At 42.6% G+C, this 23,227-nt stretch overlaps 1 protein-coding gene across 1 annotated transcript; it reads left to right on the top strand.

The window, feature by feature from the left end:
* Positions 1-14,477: 14,477 nt before the first annotated feature.
* Positions 14,478-22,949, top strand: ppic (peptidylprolyl isomerase C). Its single transcript, XM_085476290.1, has 6 exons — positions 14,478-14,751; positions 16,641-16,754; positions 18,198-18,291; positions 18,399-18,466; positions 18,584-18,700; positions 21,385-22,949. Exons 1-6 carry the CDS (start codon positions 14,647-14,649, stop codon positions 21,511-21,513), a joined length of 627 nt encoding a protein of 208 aa, XP_085332416.1. The 5' UTR covers positions 14,478-14,646; the 3' UTR covers positions 21,514-22,949.
* The last annotated feature ends 278 nt before the right edge of the window (positions 22,950-23,227 follow it).

Below are 23,227 nucleotides of genomic sequence, written 5' to 3'. Positions count from 1 at the left end.
TCTACAACTTTGATTGCAAACCAAATCTCAAATAAATATGTTTCACAGTCTGGCTTCTGCTCTCCTTTCAGTCACCCTAATGTGTTTTTAGGCTTCAAACAAGCTAAAAAGGATAAAATCCGATACAAAATTCCAAATTTAAATTTATATCCGTGTTTATAATTAAAAAAGAGTGAGAGGGTCATGCTTCAGATGTTTTTGGTGATCATGCTGAGTTTGTTCAGTCTTAAATACTCCACTGGTTCAACCTGAATTCTTTCACAGAGGAATTTCAAAGGTGGATGTCCACACTGGTGTGTTTTTTGTTTTAAAAAAAAGAAAAGAAAATCTGCAGATCTAAATTCCAATGATAAGAATTAGGTACGATTCTACACATCTTAAGAAGACATTATTAGAAAGTAGAAAGAGTTTTTATAGTGGTGAATATTGGCGAATATTAAAAAGAGGAAACAATTACATCCACTGAAATAAGCAGACGTAAACGATGTACAAATAAAAGAATCTTCTGTATGACTTAAAATAAAATGATCTTATAACTGAATTGTTTGCCTCTATTTGCAGTTTTTTTTTCTTCTACGTTCTTTTTAAAACTCGTGACGAATTAAGTCTCACCAACCAAATAAAAGCATTCAGTGTGGAACATAAACTTCGAACACCAATAAAACACCAAATATAAACTGACTTCTGCCTCCTTCCTCTGCTCCGCTGTCTCTGTCTCGGATGGTTTGTTTTAGCGCGGATTTTACGCACACCGAGCGCAAAAAAACGCGTTAGAAAAGCCAACAAAAGCCGTTAACGCACTCACGTTCACACTTCCGAGTAGTTTACAGTGTAAACCAGTTCGTGATGAATAGTTTCATCTGAATAAGTGAGCAGATGATCCGGATAAGTCCCTGGAAGCTCGGCGATCTCGCGTGCTGATCAAGTCCAAGCAGAGGCAGCGCTCGGCGGGCAGAGACGCGGAGAGGCTCCGATAGGTTTTGCTTGGAGTTCCCTTTGATGTTTTCCCTTTCTTTTTATAACGTGAAAGTTGGCAAAGCAGCAAAGCCTTACAGTTATCAGAGTGTGTGCGGCTCCTGGGCGCCGATTTCCGGGCAGCGGTGGAAGGTTTGTCCCTCCTCCGGGCTGCGGTGAACCATCGAGAGGAGCCGGGACAGTCCGCTGCGTCCAGCGCGTCTCCGGAGCCAGAACTACCGGAGAGTGTTCTACACGAGTCTCTCTCTCCCACCCCCTCTCTCTCCACTTCCATTCACTTATCCTCTCTCCTCCTCTCTCTCCGCTTTTCTCCATAGTCTCTCTCTCTCTTTCTCCCTCAAATTCACACGTATCCTTTCTCTCTCACTTCTCTTTTCTCCATCCTCCTTTTTCTCCAAACACTCAGTTTTTACTATCTCCCTCCTTTCCCCCCTTTTATTTCTTTCATGTCTTCTTTACAGTGCTTTGCTTCAGACTGGACTCTTTTTACTTCATTCAAATGATCTTTATTGACACTATGAACAAATGCCAATATGGTGAAAGCAGCACTGGCTACATGCAAACCTCTCTCATGTGTCTATCAAAGGTTGCTGGTGATTTGTAGTAAATCAGTTGAGCACACCTTTGTGTGCTAAAGATTTGAGTTTGTACAACTAAGCAGTTTTTCTTTAAATCAGTGCAGTTTGGTTCATCAACCAGAGGTAACTGAAAGTTTTTCAAATATCAGTTCAGTACATATACTTTGTTACCCCTGGAGGTCATAACACCCCGTAACCCTAATAAAGAAATGCTGTTTGTTCACTAATGTCACTCAAAGCTGACAGAGCAGAATCATTCCACTTCCTACTCATTGCCCAGCAGATTGTTCTTGATGTACAGAATCACAAAAGATTTATAGTTTTTTCCAAAAACAGTACAGATAATGACTAAGTCATGCTAAAGTAAACATCTTTGAGCAACATCTTTGCAAATAGGAAAAAATAACTTTCTGGTGACTGGATTTATTCTTTTTTTGCAAGTAGTGTCGGCGACCAACTAGTACCCCAGAGGTGAAAGGTGTTGCATGCTCAGCCTCTGGGGGACCGCAACATGATTACACAGGTCACTTGGTGGGAGGCAAACTGCCATTCTACAGCAACTACATCACTCTTTGTGGAAGAAGTTCAGACTTTCTGTTTCAACTCTATGGGGTTCTAGCTAGATTATGAACATCAGTAGTGAAAGCGAATTTCTGATTTTTTGTGTATGTAGACATCAGCAGACTTATGCTTTTAACAAATCTGCTACTAATGAGGTTTCACTGCAGCAATGGAGGCTATGTCTACAACCTGGATTCTCTATGTAGACAAGCAATCACATCCATAACCACAAGAGGTCTCTTCTCAGGAAAGTTTTTTTTTTTAAATTCGTATAGTTTTTGAGCTTCTTGTCAGTTATTTTTCATTCTCCTCATTCATCCACCGAAGAACTTTCAACAATCTAAAATCTTGTTTTTCTGATATTTATTTTTATTTCTGATCTTATAGGTGGTCATTCTGCCAGTTCAAATCGCTCAGCTTTCATCCACTGTGTGTCTGTGTAATGTATGTATGTGTGTATGTGTATGTATGTGCGTGTGTGTGCGCACGTGTGTACCAGTGAAGATAAGACAGATTACAGCCGAGCTCATTGTGTTTTGGGTCTGACTTGTTATCCATGACCCCAAGCTTTCCCACCCGTCTGCTTCACAAACACGCACACGCACATGCACGCACACACACACACACCTACACCTACACACGTAAAGCATACAGTATGTGTGTGTACATCAGTCATTGTAAGCTGCTGTGGATAAGAACAGCTAAGAATCAGCTAAATGCCTGAAAATGTAAATGTGTGTGTGTGTGTGTCAGTATGAGTGTGTGTTGTTATGACTGGCGTCGCCCTGACAGGACCCATTTGTCATCCTCGAGACCTCTGGTGGATTGATAACGAACAAAAACACAAACATAACCGTCTGAAAATGAACTCTTGTCGGCTTAAAGCGACTTTTTCAGCATGGAGGAATGTGGAGCAGCAACAGCCCGTCTGATTGGCTGAAGCACAAGTTCAGGGTCGACAGTAGCCCGCAGAAAAGCGCAGGGTTGGTAGTTCAAATCTAGGGTCTTCTTACATGTAATTTTTCACCTCCAAGGAGGTAGGTCCTTATTGTTAGGAGATTGGTTTTTTTTTAACGTGGACTCAAAAAGGCAATTTTAATCACAACATCAGTCAAAATGTCCTTGTATGGTTGGTTGTTCAATTTGATGAAAAAGGAATATTGTTTTAACAGTGAAGGAAGCCAGCAGCACTGCAGCCCAATCCAACTTCTTTACTTCCTTTTTCAGTGATTTGTGTGTCTTGTTCTAAGGAATTAGCTGTTAGTCACTGCTGAAGAGTCAAATCGCTGGCATGACACTTCCTTTTAGATCTAAGGCTTTTCTTTTTTTTGCATCCAAATGAACAATACCGATGAATTTTTAGTGCTGAGTTTTAATAAAACGAAGAAATCCATAAAGCTGGGAAAAAACAACCTGAGATTTATTGTTTACATTTCAGTGACTTTTTAGACTTCCTGCTCCTGGCAAAAACTATACAACTATACTAGTGAACAAAAAATATTTGGTGCATTTTACATTTTGAGTTTAACTGCTGGCCAAAAATGTCATGATTATAATAGTTAATATTAGTTTTACACTTACAGATTAATTTGTTCAATGTTAATAAACTACATTTTACAATGCTAGCACTTGTCTCAGATTTGTTTTTATTTTATACAACAATAACAATGCACAAATATATAAAATTAAAACTCCAAATTCCTATTGGAGAATTACAACACCTCATAGTTGCATAGACGAGAAATTCTTTTCATTCAGTTTTCATTCTTATCTATATAAAAGTAAATAACTGCAGCCACAAAACAACATCAGCTGAGTTCTTCAGTCTATGAGCTAAACTTCCTTTGCTACACTGAGCAGGAAATTGCGCCCTCTACCAAATATGTTTATTTTGGTCCTAGCTTACTTCGCCACTAAATAATTGTCTGGGACAAAAAGAGCCCAGTGTGAGGAAAACTAAGCCCCAAATGCACCTTTAAAGACGCCAGAGATGATCTGAAAGTTCACTTTACTATTTTTTTCTCATGTTTCTTATGTTCTGTTATGAATTATTGTAAGAATTTATAATTTATCATAACATTTTACATTTAAATGCTGGCTTCCTCTTCACTGTGCTCGCTGTGTACAATAGTCAAAAAGCTACACTTTGTGCATTTGTTCATCATAGTTTTTTGCCCTCTTGTGTGTACAGACTGTTGACTGACAATATATTGTTTTAACTTGTTCATAAACATTACCAATGATAAGATAGTGGAGGTATTTCAATGTGAGATCAGAAGATTGCACATAAATAACACACCGCTTCTGTCATGTTTTGGTTGTTATACTGAGGTCGTTTGTGGTGTTAAATGAGAAAAACGTTTAAAAAAACCCACACAAAGTAATGGTAAATGTGAATATTATTCCTATACACTTGTTATTGTCATTGTCAACTGTTTAATTTCATCTTTGAAAATGAATTTTTAGCATTTATTTTCATCCAGTTATGATATTGTAACACCATTCACTGGAACAAATTCATAATATTTTATATAAAGGTCTTTTTTAACATCAGCATGACTCCCACTTTAAGCTAAACTGAAGCTGTGGTGTTTGTTTTTATCATTACAAATTTAACATTGAAGCAAATGTTCCCTAACCAGCAGATATAAATGATGAATTCATGGTGCTTTTTATTCTAAATGTGCATTTCTTATATTTCTTCTCCATCACCATCATTTTTAGTTCATAGTTTTGATTCGTCTCCATAATGCCGCGGGGGATTTTCCATTCCAGACAGAATGCATAAAGAAAGAAAAGAAAAGGGGGGAAAACAGAGCAGGAGTAGAATTAGGTGTTTTCATCCATTGATTAATGACTTTCTAAAGCAAAGCACATCGAAAGGAGCCGGACGATCAATAAATTAACTGCCCAAATTCATCATTTTCTACAACAAAAGCTAATTATTTAGACGGCTGCAGGAAAGGAAAAAACACAATATAAACAAGAGTTCATTTAGCAAAGCTGTGTATTCCTGCATGTGAGAACATTGCAGGAATGCAAGAGGAGTTTCATTTTCAACAGCGACATGGACGCAGTTTAACTTTAGATTACAATTATTTAAAAAACATGCAAACTCAGATATGGCCGTACAATAACTGCGCAGTAATGTATATTAAAGGATAAAAGATAAGTGTAAATAGAACCGATACAAATGAGTGGCAGCAGACCTCGGACGAGAATCATCCTATGAATGTAGCCATCCATGGAAAAAATGAAAACTGTCCACTGCAGTTACCTCCTTTGATTCTCATGCTGTACTTTTGATTGTTGATGTATTTTATTTATTCATGTATTTATTTATTGAGTTGTTGTTTTCTCCTTGGCACACGGGTACATCTTAGGCCCCTGAGGGTTCTTATCTATATCAGAAGTTCTGACATCATCTTGTTACCTAGCAACCACCTAGCAATGAGCTAAAATGGCCCATTTTCTGCATTTATTCAGCTATAACCTCATAAAAGCAGTGTATCATTTTTATTTCTTAACAATAACATCTAATTTTTAAAATTTCTCTCAGTGTGATTAAGTATATCAGTTTGCCAACAGCACAAACAGGCCAAGCAGGGGCATGCACGAGTGTTTTTGAAAAAAAAGATTGCTTACAATGAGATGCTTGAAATTAATGAAGTGAATAAGAGTCTTCTCGTGTATACGGTACAGTCCCTGATACCAGTGAATATAACTTACACCACTGATATGTTGTTATAATGGCATAACTACATGCAATAATATATATTGTCTTTAAATATAAAGTTGCTTCCAGAGAGCAGACTTCCTGGTAAAAATGGCCACATGAGGACATCCTCATATAGATTTTACACAACATTTTATCCACTGTGTTACTAACGAGGTCATCAGCCTGAATTCTCTATGTAGACACGTAATCACATTTATGACCACAAGAGGTCTCTTCTCAAGGAAGATAAAAACACTTTTAGTTTGTTTGTTTGTTTTTTTAGAGTTTTTGAGCTTCTGTTCCTCCTGTTGAAGGTGAGCTCAGTTGTCACTCCTTTTGCTCTTCCAGCACAGTTTTTAACCCCATCTGGATCGGACAGCGTGTCACCCACGTTGACTTACATGCTGTTTGTTATGTGCATGCACATTATGTATGCAAGCAAGGTTGGAAATCCCTTAGGCTCTACGCAGGCAAAAAGACCAGTCGTACCATAAATTCTACATTTGCCCCTCCTGAAAACTGAACTCAACGCAGAACTGCCTTAAACATGTTTCTTTCTAATGGACAGCAGGTGAAGATCCTTCTGGTAACAGAAACTCTAAGAGAAAACCCAAATATTCACTTGACTTATGACCTCAATAAAGATTCTTCTGTTTATAAACCACCGAGAGGGAACATAGTTTCTTTGAAAATGTGTTTAATTAGATCTATGCATGTTACACATGGGTTCATAAAATAGTTATATTTATTTCAGATTTGATGTATTTGGGTTAAAACTGCGTTAATTTAGTTCAAGCTGTAAAACAGCTGCAGGAATTCAGCTGAAATAAAAACTATTTTATTGAACAACCTAATTTATAAAAATAGCACCAAATGACAGTATTAAAGGTCAACATAGCTTTTGATTCTGAAAGTGAAGCCAACACTAAAATGGCTAGCAGGGGCCAACGTGACTTTTTAGCAGTTGTATCATTTTTATGGGAAACGTAGCCTCAGGTTTCTTTCTCTGTGAAGAAAATGTGTCAATTTTCTAATTTATGGTCATTATTAGAATCAGAAAGGAGAATTATTGAGGTTATGCTAATTGGCTACACATTGACTTACTTCCCATTAGTCAGCAAACATGGGGTGTCCTTGGTTTCATAGTCAGCTTCACACCTCACACGTGAAGTCTAGTTTGATCATCCTATATTGCCTATGAGTACTAATATGAAAGACTACAGAACAATGCAAAATGAAGGTCTCAAACTGCTGCCAGGAACACCTAGTAGTTTAAAAAACAAAACAAAACAGTGTTTTAATAGAAACACTATTAATAGAGGGGATTTTTTGTGCCCCAGGCTGGTATGGAAGTACTTGTGATGCACACTGTCCCAAAAGGATTTCCCCACTGTTGAATTATTCCCAAGAAAATTGACCTCAGGTTTTGCTTTACAAGTAAAACGTCAATCCATCAATCCAACAAGTTTTCAAGTATCAGACAATTATTTCAGTTGACTTAGTTTCACTTAAAGGAAGTCAGAGTATGACTAATACTCAAGCTCTATGGGTTCCATTTCAACTGCCTTTACACAACCCATCAGTGACAGAGAGAAATCAGACAAAATGATCAACCAATCAAATCTTGATTTGTTGATAAAAACGATCATCTAATTTACTTGTAATTAATATGGCTACGAATCACTCTTGTGGCCATTAAAGTCTGGAGATGTTTACAGGGTTCGCTTCCACTATTGGTTGATTGAAGTCTTACTGGTTTAAATGCATGGGGCCAATTAGTACACAAGTGGTGTTAATTCAATTAAAATGTTTGTAGTTACGCTGTGCAACACACACACATGCATAAATACATGACTGTGACCTTGGTATAAACCCACATGTAAACCCACAGGTTTAAAGCGGTGTCACTTTCATTTACATAGGAGCATGTTGTTAAGGTCCTGCTTTGACATTCAATTAAAACGTTTACATTTCTGCTTAATTAATTCGGCGGACGGCGGCAGGAAAAGACGAATGGACGGGCTGCTTTGACAGGAGGCCGATAACCGTGTGTGTTTGTGTGTGTGTGTCCCTGCTGTGGTGTTAAGGTCACGGCAGGCTGACTATTATAATTCATCTCTATAGACATGTATTCAGCGGGGACTTATATTCTCTTTTTCAGCTTTATTTCCTGCAGCTGAAGCCAAGCCCAAGCAGACCTGAGGTGTTTTTAATGCAGTAAAGTATTTTAAAGATTAAATACTCTGCTGTATGGACTTCATTATCCTTCATTTAGTGTTAAAAACGAGCCACTGCACCTTATAGATCACTGCATGCTGGAAAATGCAACTCTTTGTCAATTAGTCAAGAAAAATATTGTAACGTTCACAAGAACCAGACGGTTGGGGTCTCAGTTTGTCCGTTTATTCGGCACATAAGCCAGCGGGTTGTTAACTCAGGGGGAAGCGCTCTCGAACTACACCTCTCTTCAGCCTGGCACACACACAGAACAACCAGGTCCCCCCACCCCTTCCTGTACACCACCCTCACTACTTCCTGCAGCCCAACCAAACATGAATCTTAAAGGAACAACAACAGTGTGCAGAGAAAACCAACATGTCACTGTCCAGTAACACTTAACCATCGTTACACTGCCCCCCCAGCAATAAGTTCCTCGTCCCCGAGGGAACGACACAGTCTCTGAGGCGGGGCGGTAGCCTACGTTCCCTCCTTGACCTCCTGAGCCCCTGAGGAGGACGCGGAGCTTCGGGGCTTTGGGGTGAAGAGTCCGAGGGGGGGGAACGCAGCCCCGGTCGGGGGCCCCTCTGAGCAGGGTCATGGACGCTCTGTACACGTCCCTCTGGAAAGGAGGGGAGGGACTGTCCTCTGTAGGGGGCCATCCGGTCTTCTGGTCAACCTCCCCCACTCGCTCTAGGACGCTGCAAGGCCCCACCCAGCTGCTATCCAGTTTAGGACACCGTCCCTTCTTCCTCTTTGGGCTGTAGACCCACACCAGCTCCCCAGCACGGAAGTGCCTCCCTTTAGTGGTGATGTCGTAATTCCTCTTTTGGCGCAGGCCTGCCTTCGCCAGCTGCTCTCGGGCGTAGGAATGTGCAGAATCCAGCCGGTCCTGCAGCTTCCTTGCGTAGTCCCGGCCCGGTGGTGCCTCTGGCGCGTCCGGGGGTTTCCCAAAAGCCAACTCTGCAGGAGTTCTCAGCTCTCTCCCTAACATGAGCAGGGCAGGCGTACATTGGGTGGAGTCCTGCACTGCCGACCTGTAGGCCATGAGGGTAAGGGGAAGATGGTAATCCCAGTCCCGTTGGTGTTCTGAGGTAAGGATGGCTAGCTGCTGGGCCAGCGTCCTGTTAAACCTTTCCACCAGCCCATCGCTTTGGGGGTGAAGTGGGGTGGTGCGGGTTTTCTTAGTCCCAAGGCGTTCACACATGGCAGCAAATACCTTGGACTCAAAGTTACGCCCCTGGTCACTGTGGAGGGTCTCTGCTGTTCCAAAGCGGCTGAACATCCCCTCCACTAATACATCAGCGACCGTCTCAGCCTCCTGATCTGGGATGGCGTATGCTTCCGGCCACTTGGTAAAATAGTCCATGGCCACAAGAACATAGCGGTTTCCTCTGTCTGTGCGAGGAAATGGGCCCATGACGTCCACAGCTACTCGCTCCATTGGGGCTCCTGCTGGTTGCTGCTGAAGCTGAGCCCGGGACTGGTCTTGTGGCCCTTTGTGTGAGGAACATGCATCACAGCTGCGGCAAAAGTCCTCCACATCCCTCCGCTGTTGACCCCAGTAATAGCCCTGGCGGAGGCGGCGAAGAGTCTTGGAGACCCCAAAGTGGCCAGAGCCAGTGCTCCCATGGCAGGCTCCCAGCACAGCTGACCTCAGCGACCTTGGCACCACAACCTGCCACCTCTCCTCCCCCGTGGCAGGATCCTTCCAGGCACGCTCCAACACCCCCTCCTTCAGCCTGAGAGCTGCAAACTTGGCCCACAGCCCCCTGGTACAGATGGAAAACCCAGTGACCTCATCCCAAAGGGGTTGCTCCCCCTTCTCCAGCCACTGCAGGACCGGCAGCAGGTCTGTGTCTTGTTCCTGCCGTGCCCTCCACTCCGCTGCATCCACCACCAGAAGAACCCTGCAGGCGAGCTGTGCTGCTCCGTCTATTGTCGTGAGTTCCCGCTCTATTTCCTCTCGCTTCTCACAGTAACGGCAGCCAGCTGCAGCACATGGGCGGCGAGAGAGGGCGTCTGCGTTAGAATGGTGCGTCCCTGCTCTGTGCTCCACGGTGAAATTGAAGGCTTGGAGCTCCTCCAGCCAGCGAGCCACCTGTCCCTCTGGCTCCCTGAAAGACATCAGCCACTGAAGGGCAGCATGATCAGTTCTGACAACAAATGCTGTGCCGCACAGGTAGTATTTAAAGTGTCTCACCCCCGCCACCACAGCCAACAGCTCTCGTCGTGTGACACAGTAGCGCCGCTCGCTCCTGTTCAGGACCCGGCTGAAGTACGCCACCACCTTCTCCCCTTCCGGTCCAACCTGCGACAACACCGCTCCCAGCCCCACATTACTTGCGTCAGTGTCCAGGACAAAAGGCAGGGCGGGGTCAGGGGGGGCAAGGACTGGGGACTCTGTCAGCGATCTGCGGAGGGTGTCGAACGCCTGCTGACAGTCCTGGGTCCAGATGAAGTCACGGTCCTTCTGCAGCAGGTGGAAGAGTGGTGCGGCTATGGAGGAAAAGCCCTTCACAAACCTCCTGTAATAAGACGCCAGTCCTAGGAAGCTTTTGAGCTGTTTCTGGTCTGCTGGTGTGGGCCACTCGGTAATGGTGTGAATTTTTTTCCTCCAAAGTGCTGATGCCCTCACGACCCAGCTTGTGGCCCAGAAACTCCACCTCCCTCCTCATGAAGTGGCACTTGTCGGGATGCAGCTTCAGGCCTGCAGCCGCCACCCTCTCCAACACTTGTCTCAGGGCATCCAGGGCAGCATCAAAGGAGCTCCCGTGCACTAGAAGATCATCCAGGTAAACCAGACACCGTTGCCGTGGGACGCCAGCCAGCACACTGTCCATGAGCCTCTCGAAGGTCGCAGGAGCGTTGCAAAGGCCAAAACTCAGGACTTTGAACTGCCATAGTCCCCTGTTAGTGCAGAAGGCTGTCTTCGGTCTGGATTCCGGGGACAGTGGCACCTGCCAGTAGCCACTCCGCAGGTCCAGGGTGGAAAACCAGGAGGACCCGGCTACTAAGTCGAGGGACTCATCAATCCTGGGAAGGGGGTAAGAGTCTTTCTTCGTCACTTTGTTGAGTGGTCTGTAGTCCACACAGAAACGCATCCTAGGACTTTTTTTCTTAGGCACCATCACCACCGCGGAGGCCCACGGGCTATCAGATGGTTCTATGATGCCCGCCTTCATCATTTCACACAGCTCCCTGTCTGCAGCCTCCTGATGAGCCAGGGGCAGGCGGCGGGGGCGCACTTTAATAGGCTGGGCATCCCCTGTCTCAATGACGTGCTCTACCAAGTGTGTCAAGCCAACATCACTTTCTTTCAGGGCAAAAATGTCACTAAACTCTTTTAGTACCTGCCATAGACTCTCTTGCTGCTGTGGAGTCAGCCCCTCACAGTTCTTTGACCAGATACTCCTCACTGCTGAGAGCCTCTCCTCCTCCTCCTCCTCCGCTCGCTGTTCTGCTGGCGGGTCTGCAGGGGTCTCTGCGGTGGAGGTGGACGCCGCGGCAGATGCTGTGCAGACCGGGGGAGGAATAAGCGGCACCTTCTTCCCATCAGGGAGTACAAGGAGGCCTTTGCCTAAGTCCAGTACACCACCAATGGCTCGTAAAAAATCCAGCCCAAGGATGCAGGCGTCCTGCACGTCAGCCACCCAGGCAGCATAAGACACACCGAGGTCCCCCACCTTGAACTGGAACACTCCCTTCCCTCTCATTGGGGCCAGATCACCGGTCACAGTCTTAAGTTGCACGTTAGTCGGTTGTACAGCAGCTCCGGTTGGGACAATATCGGGTCGGACCAGCGTTGCATTGGATCCCGTGTCCAGCAGGGCCGTACAGGACACCCCCGCAATCGTCACTGGAACATGGCAAAAGCCGCCAACCTGGGTCCAGCCCACAGTGATGGCCGCACCGGGTGGAGGTGGCGGTGGTGTGGGGATGTCGTTCTCCCAGGCCCGTGTACTCCCGCCTACACGGGCCCGTGGGCGTTTCCCTGAACCGCTGCAAGCTTGGGGCACTGCCTGATGAGGTGTCCGACTTGTCCACATCCCCAGCAGCTCTGAGGTCGGCGGTGTGGGCCAGCCCGAGGGGAAGGCGACTGCAGCGAAGCTGTCTGCACCAAACTGCACAGGCCCGCTGGCGTCTCCATCTGTTCCACAGGTGCTGACACAGCCCTCACCACGTGTGCGTCGTCAGCGCCCCCAGAGGATCCTGCAAGCATCTCCCTCTCCAACGCTAGCTCCAGGGCTGCACTGAGTGTGGCCGGCCGAGCAAGCTGAGTTTGCATGCGGAGCTCTTTAGGGCTCAGGGCCTGCAGGAACTGGTCCCGAGCTAACTCCGCCTGCACTGATGGTGGCATGCTGTCATACGCCCTCCGGCAAAGGCACTCGACTTCATGGGCCAAAATGCGGAGGGGCTCACCTGGCAATCTGCGTCTGTTGTGGAACTCCGACCTCAGCAGCACTGGTTGGTTATACTGCCCGAAGCGCCTCTGAAGTGCTCCGACCAGAGCATTATAATCTCCCCTCTGCTCCTCGGTCAGCAGCAGCAGGCATGCAGCTGCATCCTCACACAGGCACAAAGCCAATTGGAGAGCTTTATGTTCCTCAGACCAGCCAGCTGCAACAGCTAACAGCTCGAACTGTGCGATAAACACTTCCCATGGCGTCTTGCCGCTGAACTTAGGCGTTTTTATATTCGCTGCAGCTTGCTGGGCGCCGCCATGTTTGTTTACATCACGTGACGGCGCGCCAAGCGAGGTCGACTCCTTCCCGCCGGAATCGCGGCCGCTGTGCGAACAGTTCCCGAGCCTAGTCAAACCTGGAGAAAATCCAGCCTCGGCAGACAGCCGCAGCGCCGTTTCCCTCACTCCATGGGCGGGCGAGCGCGGACGAACCTCCCTCTCCTCCGTCTCCTTCTTAATCCTGCCCGGCAACATCCTCGTCTCGTAACGGCAAGCGTCGCCGGCAACAGGGTCTCGGGCGTTCTGGGGTTCTTTTTTCTTTCTTCACTTCTGACACCAATGTAACGTTCACAAGAACCAGACGGTTGGGGTCTCAGTTTGTCCGTTTATTCGGCACATAAGCCAGCGGGTTGTTAACTCAGGGGGAAGCGCTCTCGAACTACACCTCTCTTCAGCCTGGCACACACACAGAACAACCAGGTCCCCCCACCCCTTCCTGTACACCACCCTCACTACTTCCTGCAGCCCAACCAAACATGAATCTTAAAGGAACAACAACAGTGTGCAGAGAAAACCAACATGTCACTGTCCAGTAACACTTAACCATCGTTACAATATAATCCTCTGAGCTACAGAATCTTTTTTCCCTGTTTTGAGGTATTATTATTCTCATTGGAAAATAGTAGCTTGTGTCTTTAGATTTTTTTTATTCTGTATATTAGACAATCTTACAGAAACATATATAATTCATCTATTCTTTAACATACATAAAGAGCCCTGCATAATTTCCATAAAACTTTTGTTATTAATGACACACATAGCAAAGTGAACTTAAGTGAGAAATAAGATGCTCACTATAATATGTGCTATATGTCATGTGTCTGCACTGTATACATGATTATCATAGAAATGGACATGCCAATGTCACCTGTGTCAAATATATGGTGCATCCAGATATACGTTATAGCTAGTTGGATAACTGTGTTGGCTTTTATGGTATCTGACGAAGAAATCAAAGGGATACTGCACCCTAACATATTAGCACTAATTACTTACAAGGTAACTTTGCACTTATGTTTACCCCGCTTTGGGGTCAAACTGAGAACCTTCACAGACATTTTACCCCGCTTTGTTGTTTAGTTTACTTTAAATGGGACCAACAGTTACAATTTGAACATATTTTTGTATTGAAGAAAGGTTTGAAACTAGCAACTGACACCACAAACTCATCATGAAAGTGTTTTCTGAAGTCACAGGTGGGAAAGGCTGGCGGTGGAAGAAAACTCATCTCCCGTTGGTCAACAGAAAGAATACGTGTTTACATTGCCTTCACTACTTCACTACTCAAACACAGATGCTTTATCCATCTTTTATATACAGTCTATCACTAATATAAGCACAGATTTTTATTACACATGGCAAAATACAATCCTGACAAGATAACATTTTTGCTGTTCTGAAATCTGTGTAACAACCCAGTGGAGGATTTGACTATAAACCACATGTACACTGACAAACAACTTTCTGATCACAAGTCATTAGCCAGTATGCATACTCTGCATTATCCTCCTTCATGACACTATATCATCATAAACTATAATCATCAAAATTGGGTTTAATGTTTTATTCAACATTAAACCTCTTTCTCAAGTCTTAACATTTATTTTCTCTGCAATTCTTGTTTCCTCTTCAGTCTCGTCTTTTCCTTTCACTCTGTCTGCTCTCCTCTCCCTCTCAGTAGGCAGGTCTTTGGTCCAGACTCAGCCCACAGGGGGGAGTGGTCTTATGATGTAGCCGGGTTATGAGCGCCGTTCCCCGGCCAGCCTTCCAGCTGTGACTTGCTGTGACTGCCTCTTTATCCTCTCGCCCTTTCGGCGGTTCTCGCAGCAGGGGCCTGTCTCCGTTAATCAAAGATGGAGCTCCGGACGAGCCTCCCCGCTCTCCTCTTCCTCTCTGCCGTCGTCCTGCAGTCGGTGTCCGGCGCAGTTTCACGGACAGGACCGAAAGTCACAGAGAAGGTGGGTGCATATTTTGCCGCATTTATTTGCATTAATCCAAAACCGCGTAGGCTTCTTTTCCGCGTGCTCGATCTGCATCTTCTCGTGGGTTCACGGCGATCCCGCAGAAGTGCTGTACTACAGGAAGGGCACGCGCGCACGGTCACCCGGAGTGCGAGGGGAGACGTGTCCGGTAACGATAGGAGGCCAAGGCTTCTGTCTCCGTGATTCTTCGAGAATATGTGGGACACACACACACACACACACACACACACACACACACACACACACACACACACAGCTGTATACGTGTCCATTGAGATTAACTTAATGCGCAATGCGTTTGTCCGCAGGCGAACACACGCGCACACTCTTAGATAAATGTGTGACCTCCTTACTCTGAGGCTGTAATAAACATGCACAGACCCTGAAAAGACATGAGCCACCCAACATCTGCAAAAGCCATCTGTTAAACTCACACTCGGTTATTCAGCCACATTCCTGCTTTTACTTTGAAATTCATTTAAACACGGAGCTCGTGCATGAAAGTGTATAAAGAAAAAGCACCAGTGATTTTCAATAAAATTACCCGTATATCACCCGGCATGCCTTTGGCTATTTTTTGACTGCAGGATTATTCTCTTTTTTGCATTTACAGTTGCATCTACATGCATCAGATTTCTTACATAAGGAACATTTGGTGTCTAAGTGTCTTTAGCTTTTCTGGCACCATGTTGGTATTGGCTAACCTCTCAAAAAAGCTATACTTTGGTTGAGGCCTGTTGACATCTTGCACAGATACAGACCATCAGACAGGCAGCACTTCTTTTCTTTATTTGGTTTCTTCTCAGTTTTCACCCTTGTTAGCCTCTTTAGTGTCAATTGTAACCTTTGATGTTACATACTCTTTCAATTCTCACCATACACCAGGTGTGCCAAGGAGTGGATTTATTATTATTATTATTATTATTATTATTATTATTATTATTATTATTATTATTAAGATGGAAAAGCTGCATAAAAAACACAGCTGAACTTTTAGAACCATTTTGCAAACACTGTGTTAACATATGTGGAGCTCAAACCCTGATGTACTCTCTAAGACGATGTTAAGGACCTTCTTTGAACAGCCATGAGATCCTTTCTTGACATTATAGCTGTTGTATTATAGCTCTTTTATACTGTGCTTAAAGGGTGCATAGCTCTAATTAAACCACACATTTCTGTGATATGATGTTCTAAAGTAGGAGCTCTGGTCAGTTTTTGGAGCCACAGAAACCTGATACTTAAATGCAACAGAGATGGCAGAGGGAAACTGACTCCCTATTACGGCTGATACGGCCTCTGGTTGCAAAGGAAAAGTAGCACGCTTACATATAGACACAGAGGATGAGTGCTCAGTATAAACTCAGAGTTAAGTTTGCATAAGAGCATGGAAGTTTTTTTTGACTAAATTAATGTTGACATCCATGTGCTACATGAAGTTTTATCTGAACCTCTCCGGCTTATCAGATGGAGATGATTCCTTTGGCGTCATGTTTACAAGTGCTCCTACTATTTGCAACAGTGGGATGTACATGAATGATCTTCTAACTTCAGACTATAAAAAGTAAATGTAGGAGATGGCTAAATTCACATGGTATCTTGAACTCAGTCTCTTCAGGTGAATATGGCTTCTGGAAATGGGTTTATTTTAGGTAAGGTCATTACCTTGAAAGTGTGTACAAGAGGAATGGCACTGGATGACGACTTGCTTGGTTTTCTGTTTTCACAGAAGCTTAGTTCGTCATCACATGTCTAGAAAAGTACATGGCTGCAGTACATGTGTGAAATGATGGCCATTAGTGAGCTGATTGGATGACAATACGTTGTATGACGTTTTATTAAATGACAGCTGTTTTATTTTCCAGGTATTTTTTGACATAACGGTGGGAGGTCATGAGGTGGGGCGGATCGTCATTGGTCTGTTTGGAGAGGTCGTCCCTCTAACAGTGAATAACTTTGTCGCACTGGCAACTGGAGAGGTAGGATGATGTTGGACAAATACACATTTCCACGCACACTGATGTGATTATGGTAGATATTCAGCAGCCACTTCAATTGATACACCTTGCTAGTACTGGGTTGGAACCTCTTTTGCCTTCAGAACAGCTTGAATCCCTTGTGGCAAAGATTCAATAAGGTACTGGAAACATTCCTCAGAGATCTTGGTTCATATTGCCATGACAGTTTCATCCTTGATTTGAGTTTCCCATTCCACCACATCCTAAAGATGGTCTGGTGGACTGACATCTGGTGACCTTTGAGTGAATTCATTCTCATGCCCAAGAGAACAGTTTAAGATGATTTTAGCTTTCTACCCTGTTGGAAGCAGCCATCAGAAAATGAGTAGACTGTGGTCAGCAACAATATTCTGTGTTGTGGCTGTGGTGTTAAAGAAAGTGCTCAGTTTGTATTGGTGGGGGTGGGGTGGGGTGGGGGGGCAAAGTATGCCAAGAAAATATTCCCCCACGCCATTAAACTGCCACCATCAACCTGAACTGTTGATACAAGGTACATCCAAATATTGTAGCAGAAACCAAGACTTATTTAAGCAGGCAATATTTTCCAACATTGGAAAAATACAATTGAATCCTGCATGGTCTTCTGCTGCTGTAGCCCATCTGCTTCAAGGTTCAGCAATCTGTAAATTCAGAGATACTCTTCTGCATACCTTGGTTAGCTATTCGAGTTACTGTTGCCTTTCCAGCAGCTTGAAGATGTCTGGCTATTCTCCTCTGACATCTGGCATCTAAAAGGCATTTTTGCCCAAAACTGATGCTCACTAGATATTTTCTCTTTAAACACTGGAAATGATTTGGCAGAAACAATCCAGTAGACCAAAATACTCCAGTACAACGCAAACAACCATGCCACATTCACTGAAAGCAGCTTTCTTCCTCATTCAGTTGCTCTGATGCTGGTTCGAACTTCAGCAGTCTCCATGCCTAAATGCACTGAGCTGCTGTCACGAGACTGGCAGATGAAATATGTGTGTTAGCAAGTATTCAACAGGTGTAATGAAATAATCAGTGAATGTACATAATCTTTACAAATTAATATGTCAAATACAACATGCATGTGAATAGACAAACAGATGAAAACACACACATAAAATTTAACGGTAGTGATGGTGATTAAATGTAGCCATCATCATAACCACAACATGTCAGTCAGGCCCCATAAAGGCCTCAGAAAGTTAGAAATTAGCGTTGACATTGTTTCCAAGGTTACTTGTACAACATGTTTATATTTCAAGTTCTATATGATGTTTGGGACATACAAATGTATCCACAGGTGGAAAAATCTAGTTTTCACATCGATCAATTCTTTTTTTTTTTTTTGTTTTGCAGTTTCATAATTGTGTATCACTCTTGATGCACAGTGGTCTTTGTGTTGCAGCATTATGTTTTTACATGTCTCTGCAGAAAGGTTATGGGTACAAAGGGACGAAGTTCCACAGAGTCATCAAGGATTTTATGATCCAAGGAGGAGATTTCACATCTGGTGATGGGACTGGAGGTGGGAATGAAAGACAAAGTTGTACCTACACATTAAATTTAAACCTTTTTCATTTTAGGAAAAAAAATCCACCAGAGCTTAACTGAATCTCCTTTTTTAAAATCTAGGTCACAGCATTTATGGAACAACTTTTGCAGATGAGAACTTCAAACTGAAGCACCTTGGAGCAAGCTGGGTGAGCACACTCTCACTAGCAATTCATGTATTGGAGAATAAGGTAGTTGACTCAAACTTAAATATGACAAGTTATGACATGACGTAACAAAGAGTTGTGTGTGTAATTGTGTACTAGGTGAGCATGGCAAATGCTGGGCCAGACACCAATGGGTCCCAGTTCTTCATCCTAGCTTCCAAAGCTCCGTGGCTGGATGGGAAACATGTGGTTTTTGGCAAAGTCCTGGATGGGATGGTGGGTGGAACTTAAGATTTTTTTCCATTAATCTTTTTCTTACATCTGGTTGCAGGGGAGGAGAAGGTGTGGGTTTATTTGTGCAAATGTGTCCTGACTGTGAAATAATCTGTTAACAGCCTGCAGGGTGAGCGGTGTGATACACAAGTGGGCCTCTGAGCAGAATCTCAAAAAACGTCAGAGATGCATAAAATGACCTCAGTGACAGCAGAGAACTAAAAACAACCCCAAGAGAAAATTAAAACAAAGCCAGAACAAATTAAGCATAAAATATATGAACAGAAATAGAGATGGGAAACTGTCAGATTGCCAACCAACCAATATTACATGCTGAAATGTTTTTCTTTTCTTTTTATGGTCGTCTTTGTGCCCTCTTAGATGGACCTAAAATGTTGTCCAGACTTTAATTTGTAATTGGCAAAAAAAAAAGCCTAATAATAATTGAATGGGTGGAAAAAGGCAGAAGCAAGGTGTCGACGAACATCACCTGCGAAGAACTATGAGTAATTAGCAGTCCCATTCAAACATGTCAAAACATAAACAATTCAGCTGAATGAGCCATAAATGGAGATCAAAATAAGAATGACCAGCAAGATGAAAAATCACACTAAAGAGAAGCATTTGCATGTAATGCACAAAACTCCAAATTAATACAAATTGCACCTAAGAGACATTAAACTTGTATAACTTGTGTGTTATACTTGTATAACTATGCATGTGACAAATAAAGAACCTTGAACCTTGAAACAGCTGCACATTCTCACAAAACTGGACCCTCCTACTTAAAAGGATAGCTGGGGTAGGCATTTTCCTGTCTGCTCAGAGGGCTCATAAAGTTCTGTTTCCTTCTCCCTTTTTTATTTATTTATTTATTTTTCTATTTTTAAAAAGAGTACTGATGTTTGAATAATATTAGCTGAATACAGCTGGCATGGGAGGACTCTGGTTTTCAGGAAGCTCGAAGACTCTTCACTGAGAGCTAATGAGTTACTAAATGTACAAACTATTAAAGAAAGTAAGCTCACATTTGATTCTTTTAGTCCTTGTATTTGTTCTGAAAGGTCTGCCAAAGGCGAACTAGTTTCTTGTATAGATTCAGGAACTCCACCCGTACAGGAAATAATCCAGACTTGGGCTGCATTCAGCAGGAGCAAAACTTGGCAAAGCATTAAATCAAGTAGAAGATTTTAATCTTGAGGTACAAGGAAGCAACAAAAGAGATGAGCACAGGTATGCAAAGGCTAGGGAAGGTCAGTATTAGCAATGTTCTGAGGTGTGGGGACTCAGCAGAGGGCAGGAAACTATTACTTAGGTTTCTAAAATTTACTGGGCTTTCTCTGAGAGTGTAGTAAAGTCAAAGTGCTGAGAAAATAATGAGTGTAATGTAACAAGGGACAGAATAAGATAAGTACTACACATGGAAGCGGAAAATATGTTTTAATTTGGCAGGTTTTGTTCATCATTATCAGACTGAATCTGTCCTGGGTAGAAGAAGGTAGGAAAGGAAGGACATTTTCTAATCGTGTGCTGTAAAGGATTTCTGATTTTAGAGATATTATGCAAATAGAAGAAAGAAGTCCTACTTGTTTGTTTAGTATGTGCATTGAAGGACATTTCCTGGTCAAAAATGACTCCAAGGTTCCTCACGGTAGTACTGGAGGCCAAGGTAATGCCTTTCGAAGTAAAAATAGGGTTAGATACCATATTTCTACGATCTTTAAGGCCGAGTACAATAACCTCAGTTTTATCCGAATTAAGAAGCATGAAGTTAGCGGCCATCCAGGTCTTTATGTCTTTAAGACATTCCTGCAGTTTAACTAATTGGTGTGTGTTATGATCAAATTGGAGTATATTAGATAGATATGATTCAAACCACTGCAGCACAATACCTGTAATACCTACAGCATGCTGTAATCACTGTAATAAAATATAATGATCAGCACTGAGGTCCACTGTCAGAGGCCATAAGAAGATCATTTGTAACCTTCACTAAAGTTGTTTCTGTGATGAGCTCTGAAACCTGACTGAAACTCTTCAAATAAGCCATTCCTCTGCAGATGATCTTTTAGCTGTTTGACAACTACTCTTTCATAAAGTTTTGGGATAAAAGGAAGGTTGGCGATTGGCTGCACCAAAAATCTTCTAGTGATTGCTTTGATTCCTATCAGATTTCTGCATTTATCTGTAGTTTTCTATTTTTGGCTGCAAATACTTGCTAATTAATAGTATAAATGTGACAAAGTGTGAGAATATTTGCAGTTGTTTTAACCCCACAGCCAGTATGTTTAAAAAGGTGCAATTTTTCTTTGAAGGCTTTACTTTCAAAGTACTTTATTTCCGGTTTGGGTCGTACTTTCCATAGTTTTATTAAAGCTCCTGAGAATAGCAAGACATTGTTTGCAAGTCCATCACTTGCATTCCAACTAAGAACACAAGAATTAGGGAATGTCCGTTTTTTTGGTTTTTTTGGTTTTTTTTCCCCCCTCACAACCTGTGGTTACCAGATGGTCAAATGCTAGTTTTAAGACCTGTGTGAATGGGACTTTAACGACTTGATCCATTGTCATGTGTTTAGTGGAAATACTGCACTGCATGTTAAAGGTGACACCTAAAACAAACTGATGTGTGATTCACTGTCACTAAAATAAAGTATCTAACCTGCTTCTGTGGATCTCCTTTTGCAGGCTGTGGTTCACACCATTGAGCTTCAGGACACCAACGACAGGAACCTGCCATACACAGAGTGTGTGATCGTCAACAGTGGCAGGATCCCTGTTAAAGAGCCCTTCGTAGTGGAGGTGGAGGGCTGGTAAATGCCAATGGTGCAAGACTGTCTGTAGAAGAAATATATTAATATTTATATATTAATCATTAGTCCCACTGAAAGCGTGCCAATTATTATTATTATTAATTTATTTTTTATATTCCTTTCGTATGTTAACATGCTCTTTCTGGGGTGCTAGCATGTTGGATTGGGTACTTTTTAACACACTTATAACTAAAAAAGTCTGAAAATTTCACCAAGCAAGCTCATACGATGCTAACTGGGAACATATTAACTCACAAGCTAATGTTTACATGCTAACATACACCAGTGGCTAATGTTAACTAAGAGGTACTATACATATTAAGTATTGTAATTCTTAACATGTATAGTAATAATGAGCTTGCTAATGCTACCTTGCTAGCATTTAGCAATTGTGGGTCAAGTAGTTAAAGTAGATCGTGACTTCTGATTGATTTCCATTGTATGCAGATGTAATAAAAATTGGAAATTTCTATTAAGTTATTAACAGAAATCGTTACAGTAGCTAAATAACAGGTGTTAACTTTCTGAGAAAACAGGAAAACCCTTCAAAATAAGGTGTTAAACCTGGATGCCAATGTACAGGTTCAAATATTAGTATTAGCATTGTATTAGTATTAATTAATTGTTATTAATATTCATATTAATTTGTCATTCTTAGACCATCAAATGGAAGCTTTACATTTCCGAAATGACCCATTTCAAAGTCGTGGCAGGGAAAAGGAAAAACATATCAAAACCTCAAAACACAAAGTCTTTAACAGAGGAGTCGTGGCAGTGTGTGAGTCGATGTGTTCAGTATTTATCAGGTTCACTGTGGTAAATGCTAATGGTTTTACACATTAGTATACTTCAATACTTTACGTGGATGATGCTAGTTAGTATCATCTAGTATTAGTAACAAATAATGAAGACACTGTATAATCTGCCATCAGAAACACTTATGTAGCATTTGTTGCCAAATCATTCTTTCTTTGCCAAATGCATTTCCTATGCATCTATTTGATAAATATCAGAATTTTAAAATCCGTTAACATGCATATGCAAAAAATATGTAGCACATGTCAAGTGCCAAATGTTTTTGTTTTTTTTAACATTGCATCACTGTAAACATAGAATTTGCATTGTGCTTGGGAATACATTATGCACCATATCATGTTTGCAGAAACTACAGCACAAACTGCACAGGATGAAATGGTTCAAAAATTGTGAAAATGAGTTCTGTACGGACGCTTTTCAGTGACGTTGGTGAACTGTCACAGTTCTTTTGTAATGACCCCAAAACTGTCATGGTAACATACTGTAGAACATATTCTTGTGCCACTGCAGCTAATACAACATTTAAACCTCTTCAAGAAACATTTTTTTTTCTTTATTTCAGCAACAATAAAGGAAAGTGCCAATGAGTATGTTTTCTACAATAAAAATGTTATTGCAAAACAACCAGAACTAGTCTTTATATTTGTTACTTCTTGTGTCTCTAGCTTTTCACCATTCGCCTACCATCAGCCATCAGCTGATCCCCTTTGCTAATTCAGGTAGCTGTACTGATGAATTCTGTGTCATATCAAGTGGAACAATTGAGAAGCCACTAAATTATAATAAAATTAACATTATAGCCACTACATTGTAAATCACATTTTGGGTTTTTTGTAAGCCCCTAACATAAATGACTGTTTAGGTAGTTTTTGACACATGCTACGAACACGACCCCAAAAATA

This window comes from Copadichromis virginalis, linkage group LG12 (genome assembly GCF_057382275.1).
Source record: "Copadichromis virginalis isolate Kocher_CV1m ecotype Utaka linkage group LG12, C_Virginalis_male_GT1.1, whole genome shotgun sequence".
Lineage (NCBI taxonomy): Eukaryota > Metazoa > Chordata > Actinopteri > Cichliformes > Cichlidae > Copadichromis > Copadichromis virginalis.
Note: the sequence above shows the minus strand (reverse complement) of the source record. Positions and strands in the feature narration are given on the sequence as shown.

Excerpts from the sequence above, each read along its gene's own strand:
- ppic (XM_085476290.1), top strand. The coding sequence starts at position 14,647 with ATGGAGCTCCGGACGAGCCTCCCCGCTCTCCTCTTCCTCTCTGCCGTC. Across the intron at positions 18,292-18,398 it reads ATCTGGTGATGGGACTGGAG|GTCACAGCATTTATGGAACA; the intron begins GTGGGAATGAAA and ends TTTAAAATCTAG. Across the intron at positions 18,701-21,384 it reads GCAAAGTCCTGGATGGGATG|GCTGTGGTTCACACCATTGA; the intron begins GTGGGTGGAACT and ends CTCCTTTTGCAG.